Source organism: Nerophis ophidion, linkage group LG18 (genome assembly GCF_033978795.1).
Source record: "Nerophis ophidion isolate RoL-2023_Sa linkage group LG18, RoL_Noph_v1.0, whole genome shotgun sequence".
NCBI classification, from domain to species: domain Eukaryota; kingdom Metazoa; phylum Chordata; class Actinopteri; order Syngnathiformes; family Syngnathidae; genus Nerophis; species Nerophis ophidion.
Window position 1 is genome coordinate 13907889 of NC_084628.1, and position 22060 is coordinate 13929948.

Here is a 22060-nt window from a genome sequence, read left to right on the forward strand (position 1 = left end):
GTCTTCCCAGCCACTTCGTCAGGGGCGTCACTAGCTTTTAAGGACAGGGGTGGCTTAGCCCCCAGGAGATGGACAGGATGTGAGCGAACGTAGCGCACGAGTACAAAACTTCACAAACGGCTAACAAAGACTTAGAAATTATTCTTTGTTTTAATTATCATTTCAGCATGTTAAAGAAATTAAATATATATGGAAGTCTGAATAGAAGTGAGAAACGTTTACGTATACTGTAAATAAAAAAGACTTAAGAGTCCGTCTGCTGATCTGAAAAAGAGCCAAAGCTGTCAAAGAGCTGAGGGTGACTTTGTCCAGCTCTTCCCGGGGAATCTTGAGGCGTTCTCAGGCCAGCCGGGAGACATAGTCTTCCCAACGTTCCCAACGACCTTTTACCACTACCATGAATTGATTAACGTGGACCCCGACTTAAAGAAGTTGAAAAACTTTTTCGGGTGTTACCATTTAGTGGTCAATTGTATGGAATATGTACTGTACTGTGAAATCTATTGATAAAAGTCTCAATCAATCAATCAATCTAATCTGTTTTGGACTTTTGAAAGCACTCGATCACTCTGGCGTCCGACGTCTCATCCTGGACAATATTGATTTGTGCTTTGTTTTTAAAGCTGTGCTAATTGAATTTACACTGTTTGCAATGAAAAATTTAAAAGTAATTCTACCTTTGCAACTTCATTATACTATTGGCTAAGTTTTATTTTCATAAATGTAAGTTTATTCAATACCGGACCTTGTTTTTTGTGCCTTTAAAAACTAATTAGAACTTTATTTTTAAAACGTTTTCTACCTCTGACAACCAAAAAGCTGTGAAAACTATGATGCTGTGCTCCAAATTTGGATTATTTACGGAACTTGTGTGATATGGCTACACACACACACACACACACACACACACACACACACACACACACATGTATATATACTGCATATACATATATATGTATATATATATATATACATACATACATACATACATATATATATATATATATATATATATATATATATATATATATATACACATATACAGTGCCCTCCATAATTATTGGCACCCCTGGTTGAGATGTGTTAAAAGCCTTAAAATAAATTCAGTGTTTATTGCAGAAGAATACTGTCACACTGAAAATTGTAGGAAAATGTAGCCTTCAACTCAAATGAATTGTAAGAAAATAAAAAAATCCCTGACTAAAAAATAATTATTTTTCATTAAATCACCTGTTCCACAATTATTGGCACCCTTAACAATTCCCAGGAAATAAATATAATTGAAGCATTTCTGTCATTTCTACAGTAGTTTACAAAGTTTACCAGAGTACGTAGGAACATTTAATTAGTAATTCATCACTTCCTGTTTCCCTGGGGTATAAATATGACGTGACACCGAGGCCATTTCTCTTATCCACTCTTAAACATGGGAAAGACAAAGGAACACAGCATACAAGTGAGGCAGATGTGCGTCGACCTTCACAGGTCAGGCAGAGGCTACAAGAAGATTGCCACTCAACTGCAGCTGCCCATATCCACTGTGAGAGGAATAATTAAGAAGTTCAAAACAACTGGAACAGTGGTAAATAAGCCTGGACGAGGACCCAAGTTTATTTTGCCACCACGCACAGTGAGGAGGATGGTAAGAGAAATCAAAAGATCTCCAAAGCTCACTGTTACAGAATTACAACAAATGGTAGCATCCTGGGGTCACAAAGTCTCCAAATCAACCATCAGGCGCTGTCTACACGCCAACAAGCTGTTTGGGAGGCATGCACGGAGAAAACCTTTCCTCACTCACAATCATAAACGCAAGCGTCTGGAGTTCGCCAAACGGTATTGGGGCTTCAACTGGGACCGTGTGCTTTGGTCAGATGAGACCAAGATTGAGCTTTTTGGCAACAAACACTCTAAGTGGGTCTGGCGTACCACGAAAGATGCGCATGCTGAAAAGCACCTCATACCCACTGTGAAGTATGGGGGTGGGTCAGTGATGCTGTGGGGCTGTTTCACTTCCAAAGGCCCTGGGAACCTTGTTAGGGTGCATGGCATCATGAATGCTTTGAAATACCAGGACATTTTAAATCAAAATCTGTTGCCCTCTGCCCGAAAGCTGAAGCTGGGTCGTCACTGGGTCTTTCAGCAAGACAATGACCCTAAACATATGGCCAAATCTACACAGAAATGGTTCACCAGACACAAAATCAAGCTCCTCCCATGGCCATCTCAGTCCCCTGACCTCAACCCCATTGAGAACCTGTGGGGTGAGCTGAAAAGGAGAGTACAGAGGAGAGGACCCAGGTCTCTGGATGATTTAGAGAGATTCTGCAAAGAGGAATGGCTGAAAATCCCTCTTTCTGTCTTTGCCCATCTTGTGAAACATTATAGGAGAAGATTAGGTGCTGTTTTGTTGGCAAAAGGGGGTTGTACAAAATATTAACACCAGGGGTGCTAATAATTGTGACACATATTATTTGATGTCAAATAATTATTTCTCTATGTGGGATTTTTTCCCCACTGAATAAATGCACTTGTATTGAAGGTTGGATTTTTCTCTTTTTTTCCATTAAGGTCCCATATTATTTAGAAAAAAAATAAAATAATTGGAAGCTAAAAAACACATCTCAACCAGGGGTGCCAATAATTATGGAGGGCACTGTACAAACCCCGTTTCCATATGAGTTGGGAAATTGTGTTAGATGTAAATATAAACGGAATACAATGATTTGCAAATAATTTTCAACCCATATTCAACCCTGAACATTTTTGGGGGGCAAATGATCATTAACTTTAGAATTTGATGCCAGCAACACGTGACAAAGAAGTTGGAAAAGGTGGCAATAAATACTGATAAAGTTGAGGAATGCTCATCAAACACTTATTTGGAACATCCCACAGGTGTGCAGGCTAATTGGGAACAGGTGGGTGCCATGATTGGGTATAAAAACAGCTTCCCAAAAAATGCTCTGTCTTTCAAAAGAAAGGATGGGGCGAGGTACACCCCTTTGTCCACAACTGCGTGAGCAAATAGTCAAAACAGTTTAAGAACAATGCTTCTCAAAGTGCAATTGCAAGAAATTTAGGGATTTCAACATCTACGGTCCATAATATCATCAAAAGGTTCAAAGAATCTGGAGAAATCACTCCACGTAAGCGGCATGGCCGGAAACCAACATTGAATGACCGTGACCTTCGATCCCTCACACGGCACTGTATCAAAAACCGACATCAATCTCTAAAGGATATCACCACATGGGCTCAAGAACACTTCAGAAAACCACTGTCACTAAATACAGTTTGTCGCTACATCTGCAAGTTAAAGCTCTATTATGCAAAGCGAAAGCCATTTATCAACAACATCCAGAAACGCTGCCGGCTTCTCTGGGCCCGAGATCATCTAAGATGGACTGATGCAAAGTGGAAAAGTGTTCTGTGGTCTGATGAGTCCACATTTCAAATTGTTTTTGGAAATATTCAACATCGTGTCATCCAGACCAAAGGGGAAGCGAACCATCCAGACTGTTATCGATGCAAAGTTCAAAAGCCAGCATCTGTGATGGTATGGGGGTGCATTAGTGCCCAAGGCATGAGTAACATACGCATCTGTGAAGGCACCATTAATGCTGAAAGGTACATACAGGTTTTGGAACAATATATGCTGCCATCTAAGCGCCGTCTTTTTCATGGACGCCCCTGCTTATTTCAGCAAGACAACGCCAAGCCCCATTCAGCACGTGTTACAACAGCGTGGCTTTGTAAAAAAAGAGTGCGGGTACTTTCCTGGCCCGCCTGCAGTCCAGACTTGTCTCCCATCGAAAACTATGAAGCGTAAAATACGACAGCGGAGACCCCGGACTGTTGAACGACTGAAGCTCTACATAAAGCGAGAATGGGAAAGAATTCCACTTTCAAAGCTTCAACAATTAGTTTATATTGTCATTTTAGTAGGTAGACATATTTACATTGCACTTTACTGTTGTTTTCTTTTCTTTGTGTTTACGTATGGGAGAGTGCGAAACAAAATTTCGATTCCTTTGTATGTCTTTACATGAAAAGAAATTGACAAATAAAGCTGACTTGACTTGATTAGTTTTCTCAGTTCCCAAACGTTTGAGTGTTGTTAAAAGAAAAGGTGATGTAACACAGTGGTGAACATACCCTTTCCCAACTAATTTGGCACGTGTTGCAGCCAAAATTCTACGTTAATTATTATTTGCAAAAAAAAAATAATGTTTATGAGTTTGAACATGGAATTTCTTGTCTTTATAGTGCATTCAAGTGAATATGGGTTGAAAAGGATTTGCAAATCATTGTATTCCGTTTATATTTACATCTAACACAATTTCCCAATTCATATAGAAACTGGGTTTGTATGTATATATATGTATGTATCCATCCATTTTCTACCGCTTATTCCCTTTTGGGGTCGCTGGCGCCTATCTCAGCTACAATTGGGCGGGAGGCGGCGTACACCCTGGACAAATCGCCACCTCATCGCAGGGCCAACACAGATAGACAACATTCACACTCACATTCACACATTAGGGCAATTTATATATAGCATTCTATTTTTGTTATTTTGAGTTTACAACCCCCTAACGCTGTTATGTACTATTTATGTACTTGTTTTGATTATCGTTTATTTGCTTGTATGTAAATGTTGCATATTATAAATAAAGGTATATAAAAAAAAAAACCGTTTTCTTATGTTTTGCTGATGTCGTGATCTTCTCAACCTGATGTGTAGATTGTTGGGTATGTTGAATGTGCCTTGACTTTTGTGTGCATTGTAAATGTTTGTTAAAAAAAAATTACTATGCAACATTACTATATGGGATAGAGCGGTACCAAAATATGACATCAAAAAAGTTAAAGTTCCAATGATTGTCACACACGCACTGACTGTGGTGAAATTTGTCCTCTGCATTTGACCCATCCCCTTGTTCACCCCCTGGGAGGTGACTAAGTGCCAAGAAGGGGAGGGAAGTGGTCCCTTTTTTTTGTAGTCTTTGGCATGACTCGGCCGGGGTTTGAACTCACAACCTCCCAATCTCAGGGCGGACACTCTAACTACAAGGTCACTGAGCCAATATACCTATTCACACGATTCAAGTACTACGTTATCAAATTTGATTTCTGGCTGTGTATCAACGATGATAGAGGTCCATTATGTCTTCCTGTTGGAATATACTTTTCTTCTTTACTTCTAGTCAAGATTAGACTCAATACAAGATATTTAGAATATTTCAAGGTAGTATATTTCATCAGTCATACCAAAATCTTGCCTGACTAGGAAACGGAAAAATATAAGGCAATTTCCCATTATACCAATGTAGTGTCATTAAATGCAACAACAAATTAGTTAAGCTTTCTTTAATTACTATCAGTTAACCTTTTAGTGGACTGTTTAAATTATCAAGCATGATTTGATTTGCAGAAAACATTGCAAATAAAGGCCAACGTTACAGTATAAGCTTTTCCATTGAAGTCTTGTTTATTGAAGATGTATGAAAACCATTGAAAAAAATTTCAAAGCAACTGCATTTGAGAAACCCGGAATAAACCAATCTAAAATAAACCGTGGGACTGGCAAAAATATTTACGTCAACTCTGAAAAAAAGAATTTAACACTGAAAGTAACACAATTAAATGTCTTCCCAATATGAGAAATTACAATATTTTGTAGTAAGTACTTCTGGTTACTTATGTACCAATTTGTGACATATGGCAAGACAATGCAGTTATATAAAAAAAAAAGTAACTTTTTTTTTTAGAATTAAATAAAAATGCTGCTACTGAATGACGGTCTGCCATCATCAACATATACCTTCTGTAGTTACTAGAATGCAACACAAATCTAAAGAAAACAATATCAAAGGGAAACATTCCATTCGTTTGGCTCATATTAACTCATAAAACAGTCAAAGCATTAAGTGTATATATGGATTTACAAAGGAGTGCTGTAGTCCTAAGTGAGAATGTGGCTTAGTTTTAGTCTCAGTTGCATGTGCTTTGACGTCTGCCCACGTGGAATTGTTGCTTGTCCATCTCATTGCTTCAGAAACAAAAAAACCCAAACAACCGCACGTCAGAGACTACAGTAAACTTAGTTGACCCCTGAGTTTCGAATGCAAAACTAGTGTATGAAATACCTCCTTACAGTGTATTTTAGTGCAAGCCAGCAATATGCTTAGATTTAACAGAGGTATGTTATTAGATAGCACCCAAGATTCCTCACAATGTTACTCTGCTGGACAAAAAAAATTGCAACAAGCAAGTGTTGGCAGGCGGCGTTTTGATCTGAATCCTCGTGAGAACCAGCAGTTCAAATGCATGAATTTGTAATACATCTATAAACATGTTTTTCATAGAAAATATAAATATCCCTGAAAGAAACAGATTCACAGCATTTTTTTGAGGAAACCAGTGCTGCTACCATAACATCAAGTGTCTTTCCCCTCTCCTGTTGTTGTCACTCGCTGTCGTTATAGAGGACAGTCCGCTTTCCCCGGTTTCGGGTGTTGATGCGGGCCTTTTGCTGCGTTCTGCCATACAGCTCGTCGCTGTCCTCTTCCTCCGAGACAATTTGTGGCTGGCGCTGCTTCAACCGGCGACCGGCAATCGTTTCGCCATTCCTGGCTCGTCTGGGGCTCCTCCTCTTTGGACTGCTGTGGGATCCTGAGCTGGCGTAAGAGTTTTCGCTGGCTGACGACAACTGCTCGCTTTCAGAGTCTGAACTGTGATTGCTGCTGCAGCTTTCCTCGCGCCTTTTGTGTTTGAGCCGCCTCTCATTCTTCTTCCCCCTCCTTGAGCGACTGACGCCTTTCTCCTCATCCTCCTCGCTGGAGTGCGATGGGGAAAAGGCGACTTCTTCCTTGTCATGTTTGGATTCCTGCTTGGGGCGCTTGAAGGAGCTGGACCTGTGGTTTTTATTGTTATTGTTCTTGGCCGCCGGCTCTTTCTCGTCATCGTCGGAGCCTGAGGAGTATATTCGCCTTCTCTTGGAAGACGTTTGAGTCGTGCTTTTGTAGGAAGAGCTTCTCTTTGACTCTCTTTTGTTGTAGAGAGCTTCCCTCGAAACTGCTTTGTTCCCATTTCTCAGTTTCCTCCGAGTAGCACCGTCGTCCTCTGACGCAGAGTTGTCGCTGATGTATTTCTTCTTGGGCAGCATTCGGAGGTTAAGCCGCCTGCTGGGAGTGCTGCCAGAGTTGTCCGACTCTTCTTCAGACGAGCCGGTAGAGCGTTTCCTCCTGGACTTCTTGGGTAGAAATTCCTGCTCAGAAGTGTCGGAGGCGGAAGTGCCTACACGAGGACGTTTCAATTTGCTCTTGTTCCTCGTGAACCTCTTGCTCCTGGTGTCCACATCATCACTGGAGGCGCTGTTTTCCGCTTCGCTCTCTTTATCTTGTTTTCCTCTTTTCTTGCATGAGCTCTTTGGGGTACTGCTAAGCGCTTCAGAATCTGCAGCATCTGCTTTGTTAAGTGAGGCAGACTTTTGTTGAGCCTGGCTTTTAGATGACGACACTTTGCTCTTTTTATATTCCTTCGACTGGGTTTCGTCCCTTCCATTTTGATCTGGCCGTCTGTGACCACTGTCCTCGTCATCAGAGCTTGCTGGAGGTTTGCCTCGGGTGGTCCTTTGTTTAGTGTCCTCTTCCTCACTGCTAATCCTGCTCTTGCGGGCTGAGCCCCTACCAGGCTTCTGACGCACTACCTCATCTTCCTCCTCCGCATCTCCAGAACTCTCCTCTGCCGCTTCCTCCTGCTCGGAGCTGCTGTCCAGCGACTTGTGATGTTTTGGCCCGTGTCCGTTCACACATGTTTCTGCAAAGATTAAAATATTGCCATTTTTCTAAAACATTCAAACAGGAAATGGTATATGTAAAGCTCCAAGTGGCACACCGTTTCCCTTGGCGTTGCTTGACGTTCTTGCGTGTCCATTCTGCTGGTGGTGGGAGGCGTCTGAGGAGCTGCTGTCGTTGCTGTTCTCATCCTGGGATTCTTCAGCGGATGCTTTTGTGTTCGCAGAAGCTGGGGCAAACACACGGGGAATATTACATCAATGTGCTTTGTAAAGCAAAGGATTTGACAATACAATTTCTGCGCTTACAAAAAATCAAAATGTCACTCATAAAATATATATATTTTTTAAATTAAGTAATTTAATTTTTATTTTCAGTAAGGCTCTTGGGTTTTGACACACCTTCTGCCGCAATAAATGAAAAAGTGGACTACATAACCGGTGGTCCTGGAATGATGCCAGATTGGCACACGAGTTCAGTTTAAAGGCCCACTGAAAAAAGATTTTCTTATTCAAACGGGGATAGCAGGTCCATTCTATGTGTCATACTTAATAATTTTGCGATATTGCCATATTTTTGCTGAAAGGATTTAGTAGAGAACATCGAAGATAAAGTTCGCAACTTTTGGTTGCTAATAAAAAAGCCTTGCCTGTACTGGAAGTAGCAGACGATGCGCGCGTGACGTCACGGGTTGTAGGGCTCCTCACATCCTCACATTGTTTACAATCGTAGCCACCAGCAGAAAGAGCTATTCGGACCGAGAAAGCGACGATTTCCCCATTAATTTGAGCGAGGAGGAAAGATTTGTGGATGAGGAAAGTTAGAGTGAAGAACTAAAAAAAAAGAAAATAAAAAGGAAAAAAGAAAAGGCAACGGCTCCAGGCGGCGGCAGTGGGAGCGTTTCAGATGTAATAGACACATTCACTAGGATAATTCTGAAAATCCCTTATCTGCTTATTGTATTAACAGTATTTTAGTGAGATTATAAAGTCATACCTGAAAGTCGGATGGCTGCAGTGAACGCCAGTGTCTCTGAGAGAAGCCGAGGAGCCAAGATCATAGCTGTCTTTTTGAGCTGCAGGATGAGGTCGCATAATCCACTCAAGTCTCCGGTAAGAGCCGACTTAATATCACAATTTACCCATCCAAAAACTTGCTGGTTGACGTAGAGAAACATGATCGCTTGACCGCTCTGTGTTAAAGCTTCACAAAAAACAAAGAAACACCGGCTGTGTTTCGGTTGCTAACGGCAGCTGCAATCCACCGCTTTCCACCAACAGCATTCTTATTTGACGTCTCCATTATTAATTGAACAAATTGCAAAAGATTCAGCAACACAGTTGTCCTAAATACTGTGTAATTATGCGATGAAAAGAGACGACTTTTAGCCGTGTCTGGTGCTGGGAGAACATGTCCGCTCCAACCAATAACGTCACAAGCACGCGTCAACATAAGCGTCATCATTCCGTCACATTTTCAACAGGATACCTCGCGGGAAATTTAAAATTGCAATTTAGTAAACTAAACCGGCCGTATTGGCATGTGTTGCAATGTTAATATTTCATCATTGATGTATAAACTATCAGACTGCGTGGTCGGTAGTAGTGGGTTTCAGTAGGCCTTTAAAACTTAGGATAGAGTAACATTTTTGCAACATATTACATACAATAAACCACTTAAGCGCTACTGTTGAATGGAAGAACCTGGACAGAGTGTAAACTAGGGATGTAACGTTCTGTAGATTGCATGGTATTGGGGTTTTAAAATCCTCACAATAAAGTTTGTGTTTAATAAAGTTTATATTAAACACAAACTGGTGAGAGTAGATTTTTTCTGGCGCTTTTGCTTTGGCCACACTCAAAATACCATCCTCTGTGCAGGGACTGGCAAAGTGGGGGCATGTAACGCTGTAAAGGTGAGAAAATGACAAAATATACGGGAGAAGTGTGTTCGTAGTAGATAAGAGGAATTGTTTTTGTTCGAACATTTCATGAACATCTAATCAATATCTGTCCATAACTGAGTTACATTATTTACTGACAGACAAAAAAAACATTTTTTTTGGGGGGGAAAGGGTCATAAAGATTGTGTACTGCAAGGCAAAGCACGCCATCTGCGTCTAGAGTTTTTCCAAGCTGACACAGAGCCGGTCACGGCGCAAGGAAAGTGCCCGGTAGGAGAGTGGACACTACACACCACTGGAAATACAAGTAATATGAGGAGCTACTTGATACACACCAGCTTACCATGAATTGATTTACGTGGACCCCGACTTAAACAAGTTGAAAAACTTATTCGGGTGTTACTATTTAGTAGTCAATTGTACGGAATATGTACTTAACTGTGCAATATACTAATAAAAGTTTAAATGAATCAATCAAAAAACATCACAGGGAAAATATATTTTAAGCCAGTGAGGCTAAAGATCAATTTGGGAGGTATTTACACAGTTAAAAGTTAAATTGTCAGTTGAATTTTCTGAGAAACAGCATTTTCCAAACGGATATAAAAAAATATCCACTCCAGACAACACTGCACCTCAGAAAAAAAACTTTGAAAGACACTTAACTGAACATTGTTTTACACTTCACACTTTAAAGACTGTTAAAAAAAAATCCATGTGCTTAGTTGAAAACAGTGGCGGTTCCTTCAAAATTCTTTGCATCTAAAATAACAATTTGTAGTACTGTAATAAAAAGAATTAGAACATTTGAGCATTATGTTCGCTTTCAATTACAGTAAGTGTGTTTATCCTAAACATTCCTGACATTTTATTTTACACATTATGGCACAATATTATATCATGGCCTTGATACTTTTGAACAGTACCTTAATAATATTGTATCATGGCCTTAATACTGTGACAAAATAGTACCGTGATTTTTGATAGCGTTACATCTGTAGTGGAAAAAACAAGCAGATCCTTGCATTGGCATTTTAACCTCCTAAAGGCCAGTGTACACTGCAGTGGATTTTGGATTTTGCATAAGAGGGCTATTATTTTCAGAAATGTGTAAATGACCATTTTTTTTAACCAACAAATAAATATTAATATTAATATAAATATTTATAGTCAGTACTATTGGCCACTAGAGGGGAAAAAAATCAATCAGAGCACACTGTTTAGTATGGTGGCCATTGATCGGCTCAGCCTCAGGCAATATTGGAAAATATTAAATTTATAATTAATAATTCCTTCTTTGCACAATTCATTTATTGCGGTCAAGTCTGGAACTAATTAACAGCAATAAACGGGGGTTCACTAGAAGAGTGAAGGGAGAAATCCGGCCACAAAAACAATTTAGATAATAGCCCTAGTTTATATTTCTGACTGCTGCAAACGGTGCACTGCCAAACTGAATTGGCCTGCACCATATGTTGACTTAATGTAACTTGTCTGCCTACCTTTCGTCGGTTTCTCTCCGTCTGAATCAGAGCTACTTTGCAGCACTGTGGTGCGTTTGCTGGAGCGGTGCGTGTTGCGAAGGCGGCTGCTGCTCTGTCTGGGCTCCCCCTCATCATCATCATCTTCATCTTCATTATCTGAAGCTCCAATGAGTTTCATCTTGTTGACAGCTGCCCTCGCCGTTTTCCTCTTGAGCGTCCTGCGAAGGATTAGTTTGTCCTCCTCTTCCTCGTCGGAAGCCGGGGATGAGCTTGTGTCAGCTCCTCGGTGGTGATGTCTCTCCCTGCGAGACGACCGGGTGGCATGACCGTTCATCTCTGCTCTGCCCTCTGAGAACAAGCCATATTAAATCAATAATGGATAAAAATCAAGCTTGGCGTATAATGAAATGAAGGAACTGAGTTTTACCGTTCTTTTTTCTATCCGCAGCAGCAGTGTTTCTGGTCAGCCGTGTGCTCCTGATCTTTGCCGTTCTGCTGGGATAGCGAAGACCTGAAGAATGGGAGGATGCTTCACCATCTTCCCCTCCATCACTGTCATTTTTTTCCTCAGCTTCCTCTTCACTATCACTCTCAGCCACTAGCACAAACATAACAAAAACATAATTATCATATTTTGATTCTAAAGCAAATACAATTGAGACAAAAACTAACCTTTTTTCCGCTGCTTCGAAGAGCTGCCTCTTGTAACTCTGGACTTATGTTTGCTTTGATGGTGTTTGGAGGATCCTGGACGCGTCTCCTCCTCTGACTCGCTGTCTGCACTCTCACTTTCATCTGGAAAGGGGGGGGATTCAGATGTTTATTTGTGTAACATAAAAGAACTTCATTAAATACAACATTAACATTGCATATAGTAAGAAATAGGCATGTGCCGATCAATCGGCCACCAATGTTCCCTCTAATTTTTCATGTTCGTGAGCAAACGCAAAAACTCCTTGAGCATTCAGTGGAGCACATGTGAGCAACATCAGACGTGCAAATTGAGGCAACACCTGCAGCACACCTGTCCCAAACCTGACTAAATAACAAGTTAAATGTTCTATTATTCTAATCAAATGACAGCAGTCACTTCCATGTGATCATTTTCTAATGTAAGTGTTTTGGCCCATTTACAATGACAAGAACAACAAATATTGTTTTTCAATAAGCTGTGTACTATATTGTGTGTCTGGGTGGGGGTCCTGCTTTGGAAATAATGTGTACCCCTTTCAGATATCGTATTTAGTTCCCATTAAAACATTCACATGTTGCACAATGAGATGTAAGCACTGGATCATGTGAACATTGCTGTAACTTTCCGTTTGTAAAATATATATCTTTTTATTAGTATTTCTTTAATACAATAACAGCATTTCATGATTAATATTTATAAATTAAGATTCTTAATAAATGACAGTAGAATGAGCACATATTTGATTGGTAACTCATAGTGTAACAACCTGGAATGACACATAATGTGCAGAGTTGGAAATGTCCGACTTTTTGTGTGGCTGTAAACGCATCACTGGCTCAGTGTCATATGTGCATGTGTTGGCACGAGTGAGAAAGAGCGATCGCGACTGCTGTTGATATGACAGATGGCAAAGTTGGTTTTGGTCTGCTTTGTACGGAAGAAAATGACCAGCATTGCTACATAGAAATTGTTTAGCAACGTTTTTGGTCATGTGTTTATAAAGAGTTTTGCTCAATAATGTGATCGACCGAATTCATGTCCTCCTCAAAGCGTCTCGACAGACGTTACAATAATTGAACAGTGATAACGAAAAATGTTGTCTCTGTTGTGGCCTCTTCTCGTCAGTTACTTTGAAAATTGCTTTATTATTATTATTTTTTTTATTGGAATTTGTGCGCGGCATAGATTTGTCGTGGGCAGAGGACTCGTGAGCAGTGCGCACTTGCACAGCGCACCTTAGAGGGAACGTTGTCGGTCAATGATCGGAATCGGCTGATTTTCTTGAAAAAGATTGCCATAGCTTTTGACTTTCAATGCCGATCACCTTTGGCTAATATTGTATTTGTTTTTAGTCCCTCAGCTGACAAGCTAGCCGCTAATTGTTTCCATACGCAAACTTTGTGAAACTGCTCCCTTAGTCAATACTATTCACCTCCATTATGCAGTGCTGTACGCGTAGGTTTTTCACTAGTAGGACCAGTGCAACTAAATGAAAAAAATTAGTAGCACATAATTTTTTTTGTAGCACAAAAAACATTTGTAGCAGTATAAAATGTCTTAAATAACACAATTTTATTATTTACACCCAAACAAGGTACACATGTGCACTCATACATTTAAAGACAATGACATCATAAGACCTACTGTAACACTCGATTAAACACAGAGAACATCCCGAAACTGTGCCAGCACCGTCGGTAACACGAGTGTAGGGCTGGGCGATATGAATCAAAACTCATATCCCGATATGGTTTGGCCCATAAACTAACCCATAAATGGAAATTTCCCATGTCTTAACTAAATATCTCCACCATGCCTTGATTTTCAATTTACGGGACCGATGGGGATCCCAAATACACAAAAACAGGTACCAACAAGTAAGAGAAGTAGGTTTTGCATAATAGGATCCCAACTTAAGAGGTGTTTTGAGATTACAAAAAAGAAAAATCCTTGGAAATACTATAAGATAAGAAAATTATAATATCTAATCTTCTTTAAATAAACATTTAGCTATGCTCATGTATTCAGCTAACAAAAACACAAAAGACAAAATGTGAAATAAAGTGCCCTGGTTTAAGAGGACATGTTTGAACATCAGCAGCAACATGAAAATCATTGACTTTTTAACAATGGTAAACATTAGTACAGGACATACAAACATTTTCACCAGGAACACCAACCTGCCAACTGCTTCAAGATGCTGTGTGGTCTGAAAATGACTCTTAAAAAGTGATTAATTATTATTAAATGTTATTTTACCAAAAAATTAATTGAATTACTAACGAAATTACTCTTTAATAAATGCAATTAATTACAAGGGAAAGTAATTTTACTTGAAGAAAAAAAAAACTTCAAATATCTGGCAAAACACGGTTGAGATTAGTTTTATATACATATATATGACAGCAGTGTGCGTGCGTTTGAGGCAACAGGCGCGTTATTAAAGGGGAACATTATCACAATTTCAAAAGGGTTAAGTGATGTCAGCGAGTCTTACAGTCACAGGCAGGCATTGCATTGAGATGTTATTGTTAGCTTAGCATTTTGTTGGCTCCGACGGCAGCTCATTTGAATCTTTCACTGGTTTGTGTTACCTCGGTTTGATAAATAGATTGAATGTGCATCCATTGCTGTATGTTCTTGCCAACAAACACTATTATTTATAGCTAAATTGGCTAGAATTAAGGTTTAGGAAGGGCCTTTCCAAAGTCATGACTTAAACGTGTGGATAATGCTGAAGAAACAATTCGATGTCAGGAAACCAACAAATATTGCTGAACTGCACCAATTTTATCAAGTGAAGTGGTCAACAATTCAACCAGAAACTTGTGGATGGCTACCAAAAGTGCCTTATTGCAGTGGAACTTGCCAAGGGACAATGTAACCAAATATTTACATTGCTGTATGTATACTTTTGACCCAGCAGATTTGGTCACATTTTTAGTAGACCCATAATAAATTCTTAAAAGAACCAAACTTCATGAATGTTTTTTTGACCAAAAAGTATGTGCTCCAATCACTTTATCACAAAAAAATAAGAGTTGTAGAAATTATTGGAAAGTCAAGATCTCCATGACATTATGTTCTTTACAAGTGTATGTAAACTTTTGATTGCGACTGTCTTTTGTGGTATATATGCTTGGTACAATATAATGCATTACATGTAATGATTTTCTACTTTGTGTATTGACATGGTAGTAGGCTGTATGATTTATGCGTAACGTGTTTTTTTGTGTAACGGAGGTTGGCTCATAGAATACATTTCGACGGTAGCAGGGTAATGCCAACAATCTGTACTGACTCCCAACTAAAATATAGCTGCGTAACTTTACAAATACATTTGGTTAATCAACCTTAGTAAAATATGGCATAATTACTTAGTAAACCATCTTGCAAGAAGGATACACAAGAGAAACCTACAGTGTAGGAATCATCGATTGCCATTTGAAATTCCTTAGAGTAGGATTTGGATTTGGCTGCGTATCGGGCAACCTCAGTCATGGAGAGTAGGAGAGGACTACAGAATTTTGACCATGATTGCAGTACCATTTCTGGCCACATTATTACATATGGCTCCTTTAATTAAGTCGGGCTGTCAAAATGAACAAGTTAATTGATATGATTAATCACACAAAATTATCGCATTAATCATGTACACATTTAGATTAATCATGCAAATTATTTTGTCCGTAGAAGCTCTTTACCTTAACCACTATACATAGTGGGTAGAGTGTCCGCCCTGAGATCGGTAGGTCGTGAGTTCAAATCCTGGCTGAGTCATACCAAAGACTATAAAAATGGGACCCATTGCCTCCCTGGTTGGCACTCAGTAGTAAGGGTTGGAATTGGGGGTTAAATCACCAAAAACGATTCCCGGGTGCGGCACCGCTGCTGCCCACTGCTTCCCTCACCTCCCAGGGGGTGATCAAGGGTGATGGGTCAAATGCAGAGAATAATTTCGCCACACCTAGTGTGTGTGTGACAATCATTGGTACTTTAACTTTAACTTAATGAATATATCAGTACAAAAATAAATGAGGAGACTGACAGACTGGTAAATTTCACTCCAAAACACATCTTGAAAGAACTTTGGATAAACTGTTACCAAGTTTTGTTCAAATAAATGACACGCCTTTAAGTTCAACGTTTAGGAATGTTTCTGGATATGTACAATAAAATTGTATTTGGGTACAAATATTGGAGTCTTTTCTTAAGTAAATTTGAGTAATCACCTGTACTTAATCATGAGTGATCCAAATGCCAATGTGATTAATCTGATTTAAAAACAAATATAATTTTTAAGCCATTGTGTATTATTGATTGGATTTGCTAATACATTGATGTGTAATAACATAGAATACTAAACTACTTAAAATATTGTGCTGATATTGTTTAACTCTCAATAGCACTCACAAAAAAATAAGTTAAAAAATGTAGTTAAACATGTAACTGGTATAGGTATATCGGTATCGGTATGATTGAAACATCCCTAGTAAGGAACATAATCATTGTGTAGTTCGCTCATTTATTGGCAGTAAAACACGACTTACTTACACTCTCAGACTTTGAACTCGACAATGTAAGGAAATAATGTCAATTTTGTACCTGGTGTTGATGAAGCACCTTTGGACGCAGAGTCTTCTGAAGAGCTGCGACCAGCGCTGCTTCTCCGAGACCTCCTGGCCCGCTCAGGAAGCAACGCTTTGGTTGAGGTAGATTTGGTCACTGAGACAGACACCACTTTTTCCTGAGTTTTGACTGAGCCCCTTTTGTGACTGAAGGAAAACAGTGACAACAGTTTAGTCCAAAGCATATTCATATCCAAAGTACATGTCATTGAAATCACATATTTGGTGTTAGACCTGCTGTTTGGCACAGAGGGGCAGTAAGTGTATACTGTCACATGTTTACAAATACAGGGCCACCTAGCCTTTGGCCAACTTGAGTCATGGCTCGGAATCGTGCCAAGGAAAAGCTAGTACTTAAAAACCCTCTTTGGGAACAAATGGCCTTCCCGGCAAATTTCATACATGAAGAAAGAACGAGTAGATAAGACGAAAGCAGTGTGCCCGCATTGTTGAGTAGAGCGTAAGACTAAGGCTACAAGCGGCAACTGGGCAGGCAATTTAGATGATCAATTTAATAATTGAATTTACTACAAATAAAATAATATTTTAGTCAGTTCAAATGGTTGTTGTACTAGTCTGAATGGTTCCAGAAAACTTACTGTGAAAGTGTGGTTGTTCATTATTAATGAGGTATATCATTATATGTTATAGAAAGAGAATTTCAACATTTGGACATACATTCGAATAGTTTTAGCATTTATAATTAAATATGTTAAAGTAGCCAATTTTTATTATAAAAACTATGAAATCTGGTTACACACAAATGCTATGCAGTTTGGTTTGTATTTTGTTCCTTAAAGGAAAATTGAACCGCATCCTTAAACCCAAGATATGCAGCAAACCATGATCATGGTTACACTCCGACCACATTTATTGTGATCAATATCATCATTATATTGTTGAATGTGCTCAAAAAGTACTTATACACACAATTTCATCCAAGGTTTATTTACAAATGTATAAATAACACACAAAACCCAATCCTTTGTAGAAGACACTTAAAATAATGTTTGGGCTTCTTAAGAGGCATCTTTGAGTGTTTAAATTTGTTTATCTTCTTCAGTTTTAATTTGTTAAGGTTTTAGAGTAAGTTTTAATTATAAACACATCCTGTAGATTCATTTTGCAAAATCAGGACAAGCAGTAAAAAAAATGGATGGATGGATGGATAGTTAGTTAGCATTTAAGCTTGCTCATGATTTGCACCCTAGCTTGCTTCTCCATTAAATGTACAGTATCACCGGTCCATGAGTATACTGAAGTGCGATTATCAATTATGGTTTTATGCAAAAATATTTTAAAAACAGTAACACTAAGCGTTGGTAAATGTTACATTCCTATTCACACATCAACATCATTAACATTAAATCATCATACCAAAGCTAAACCGTGTGCTTGAGGCCAACATACCTTGTGGCACCACTAGATGAATCCTGCTGTTGCGTTTTCTTTTTGAACCTCTGGCTGCGGCGCAGCCTGGCGCTGCTCCTCACAGCTGTTTTGTAATCTGATATGATTGTTCGGATTTGCTCCTCAAAGAAGGCAGAAAGTCGTAAGGTCATGCTGTAAATCTACAGGAGAAAAAAATCCTAGTTACGTCAACAAAAGAGGGAAAATGAACATTGGTAAAAGTTAACTTCTTTATCAACCCTCCTACCTTGGAGCGCTTATTGGGCGTGTAAGCTTTAGCATTTGCAAATATTAGCCGCGTGTCTTTGCAAAGTTCCACTGGGTTATCATAGCGCTCCTCCTCCAAGGTCCTTTTCACAGTGCCAAAGTCCATTGGTGTATCAATTATGTTATGGTAGTCCTGGTAATATAAACAAAACAAGCTTTAGAAACTTTAAAAGTTCAACCTGGCTATCTTGATGCAATCTTGAACTCACAGGATAGTTCTCGGGATCCACCGGCAGTCTGAAGGGCTCAGAGTCCTCGCACTCAAAGATGTAATTGAGCAGATTTTTGCACAGCTCCTTCCAGGCATCTCTGTCAGGCAGCACCTCCACAGAGCGCTGAAAGTAATGTGAAAAGACAAAAGAATGTGATTGTAAGTTTCACCATTCTGCATTTCCCACATTGTTATGAATGACACGGTTTGATTTCATCTTTCATGGACGCTCTGTATACCTGACGCAGCCTGTGTCCTGCAGAGGGTCCTGTAGAGGGTCCTGGTGCTTCTGCATCTGCTTCCTGTGAATAAACATTTACAAAAATGTAAAGAAAAAGTTATTGTGTACAGATTACAGTCATCTCTCATACAGACATGAAGATAACTCCAAACTGTTGCCCCTGTCGCGATTCTTGACATGACCACAATTAACGTATTTACATGGAGAAGTGTTCCACTAAATTTAGTAGGAACCACCAATGACATATTTGTATAGCTAGAGCATTTAAAACATGTCTACAACCTATTGTGTTTTTTAACGTTTTGAGCGCCCTCTAGACAAAAAATAACACAATTTAATCACCTTTACAATCTTCTAATCCAATATGAGCCAATCAGTGGCCACAATACGGAACACAGCTTGGGCTCCTGCAGTGGCACACCACTCTAGTATTGATATTTTTACTTAATTTACCTATTTCTGGCTTAAAAATGCAAAACATAATCCAAAAATGTTGTACAATATGCTTTAAAAAAAATACAAGATGTGGTGAAGACGTACTATTTGAAGCGCAATGTGGCAAAAGACGACTATATAAAACTATAACATTCAGTAAAACCTGGATTTACGAACCCCTCTATTTGAGAACTTTTCGGTTTACGAATCTTTAGATTGCTCCAAATATGCCTCTGTGTGCGAAACGTGTCTGTGGACAAACGCTCCATTTAAGCACAGAGGTAGAGCCAGCCACTTGACTTGCAAAGATTACATTGGCGCACACAGGCATGACCACAGCTCAGCAAGTAACCACATTAAGTTTTAATTGTGATGAGAACTGTCTTTTCTGGAAAAAGTTGCAAGAGCAGATTGATTTCACAACGAGGAGAAGACACTATCTCTACTCTCATTCTAGCATAGCCCCTCGCTCTTCCAAAGCATAAATACAAAGCACGGCTTCCCTATTTCCCCTCCCCTTTCTTTTTACCTCTATGCTCCTTTCTTGGTTGTTGTTAATGTGGTTATCAAGTAGCAATATGGTTGATGAAGTTTAGGATTTTGTTTGTGAGAGTGCACCATAGTGACTTATGTGTGCACGTTGGCAGAGCAGAGCATACAGTAGCTTATCGTTGTTGCTTTGACTTTTTTATTACATAGAAAGTTCATCCATCACCTCCTTGTTATGTTTGTTCGTAATACAGTACTGTATAGCACGTTATACTGTGTTCAAAGTGTACAAATCTTTACTAAAATATGGACTTTTGTTGAGGGAGGAACCCATTTATATTTTCATTGTTTCTTATGGAGAAATTTGCTTCAGTATACTATGTTCAAGAACTAATTAAATTCGTAAATCCAGGTTTCACTGTACACATACAGGGCTACAGCCAGGGCCGCCTTAATGCATGGGTTTACCTGGGCTAAATCTCAGGGGCCCCCACCCAATCAGACCCTAACCCAACCCAATTGCTGAGGTTGGGTCAGGGCACCTTACTTAGGTTAAGGAGGCCCTGGCTGGAGCTATCTAATATTTTAGTAACAAATAATTTGTTGCGATTAGTTTATTGGAATATTCAAGTAATCGGATAACACACTTTATAGCCCTTATGCGTGTTTTAGGGAAAATAGTTGAAATAGATAAAAAGATTTCTGCTTGGCATAACCTTCATTCTTTTTTTCTAAGAAACAAACATCATATATATATATATGTGCATCGGTAAAATTTTAAATAAATAAAAAACTTCCGTTGTTCGCTGCAACTCTTCAGGTCTGTTGCAGTGGCCATGTGGAAACAATTTTCGCATAAAGGGCACTTGCATGTGGTCTGGATTTTCTAAATTTGTATTAACTACACTTATTAAATGATTAATCAAATATAATTTGAAGTTCTTTTTAAACTGGATTACTCGATTTGATCGATTAATCATATCCATATATATAGAAACGATCACAATGGGACAATATAGAGATCAGATGTACCTCCTCGTCCTCATCCATTTCTTCAATGACACTGTAAATCTCCATGATGTCTGTGCAGCCTGGATCACTGCAGAGGAGGACAAAATGGGTGAATTTTCAAAGATGGAACATTTGTTTGAGTATAACAAAGAGAGCGAAGTCATGGACTTACTTTACAAATTTCTGGAGGACATTGGTGATGATTTTTGCAGAGTGGGCAATCTTGCTCCTTGGCTCGTTGAAAGTGCGTGCGTTGTGTGCAATGTACCTGACATCCCAGATTAATGCTGATAGGCGCCTGCGGACCATTATTAAAGCACCGAATCTCAATCAGACACACACTACATTTGTTATTAGTGAAATATATCCATGTAGTGCTTTTCTCTAAAGACTTAAAGCGTTTTACATTGTGAAACCCATTATCTACATCTTTAAGCTACATTTATACCAGTGTGGGTGGCAACTGGGAGCAGGTGGGTAAAGTGTCTTGCCCAAGGACACAACGGCAGTGACTAGGATGGTAGAAGCGGGGCTCGAACCTGGAACCCTCAAGTTGCTGGCACGGCCACTCTACCAACCGAGCCACGCCTTCCCGTATTAGGACTTTTTAAATGCCGAGAAAGGAACTGATGGCACAAACCTGTAGAATTTGTTCATCAGTCGCAACCTGATAGTGTCCAGATCAGTTGGATAAGCGATCACAGTGCAGTAGGTGGGATACTGGATCAGGTCTACAGGACCAGAGAAGGGGGCACATATCTCTGTGGCAGAAATAAACAGAAAATGAGCTTTAGTCCAACAACAGTTTCAACAGTGCCGGATTTAGGCATACCCACCAACAGTGATGAGCTGGCTGATTCCACAGACGATTCGCTCACACTCTTGGTCCCTATTTCTCACTCCCCACTCTCCCTGTAGAGGCTTGTACATCAAACCGCTCATTTCCTCTGGTGTCACAGGGATGCTCCCTCCCTCGGTCTCCGGTACCTCGGCTACACAGCAAAAACAAAAAGGTTGAGAAGTCAGCTTATCACCAAAGTCAAGAGTGCTTGTGAAATAGAGTTCTGGGAACATTTGTTTGTTTTAACACAAAACAACTACAGATAAGGTTGACAAAGCAAGCATGAATGACAGAGCCTTACCATCCTCTGGAATGGGTTCAACATCCCAAGGACTCAGCTTCTCATTCTCACCATTATCCCATCTAGTAAAACACAGAAAAAGTTATTAACCAACTTTATTTTACTAAAATATATTTATTGTCAGTTGAAAGCATCTGCATTGTTATCTTTCATTCATCACTAGGGTTGCGTGATACAGACAATATAAAATATATACAATTTAGATTGTGATGCAAATTTGACAGCGACAAGTGAACAAACGGGTCCTCAACCCAACATAACATTCACGCTAGCTGCTAAGATCCCTCCACAGTGCAAAACCACTTCTAAATCAGCAATCCTGTCTTATATGGCAACAAATAAA

General features: G+C 39.4%; 1 protein-coding gene across 4 annotated transcripts in view; it reads right to left on the reverse strand.

Moving 5' to 3' along the window:
* Positions 1 to 5470: 5470 nt before the first annotated feature.
* The window catches only part of brwd1 (bromodomain and WD repeat domain containing 1), a 39952-nt gene continuing 23362 nt past the window's right edge, over positions 5471 to 22060 (reverse strand). For all 4 annotated transcript variants that reach the window (XM_061877295.1, XM_061877294.1, XM_061877297.1 and 1 more), the window contains 15 exons: positions 21718 to 21779; positions 21412 to 21567; positions 21216 to 21336; positions 20748 to 20873; positions 20597 to 20663; positions 18639 to 18701; positions 18398 to 18523; positions 18169 to 18321; positions 17922 to 18082; positions 16489 to 16658; positions 11862 to 11984; positions 11617 to 11787; positions 11208 to 11537; positions 7903 to 8031; positions 5471 to 7824 (listed from right to left, as the gene is read on the reverse strand). In XM_061877295.1, the coding sequence (XP_061733279.1) occupies positions 6473 to 7824; positions 7903 to 8031; positions 11208 to 11537; positions 11617 to 11787; positions 11862 to 11984; positions 16489 to 16658; positions 17922 to 18082; positions 18169 to 18321; positions 18398 to 18523; positions 18639 to 18701; positions 20597 to 20663; positions 20748 to 20873; positions 21216 to 21336; positions 21412 to 21567; positions 21718 to 21779 (3310 nt within the window). In that variant the 3' untranslated portion in view covers positions 5471 to 6472. The remainder of the gene's footprint in view (positions 7825 to 7902; positions 8032 to 11207; positions 11538 to 11616; positions 11788 to 11861; positions 11985 to 16488; positions 16659 to 17921; positions 18083 to 18168; positions 18322 to 18397; positions 18524 to 18638; positions 18702 to 20596; positions 20664 to 20747; positions 20874 to 21215; positions 21337 to 21411; positions 21568 to 21717; positions 21780 to 22060) is intronic.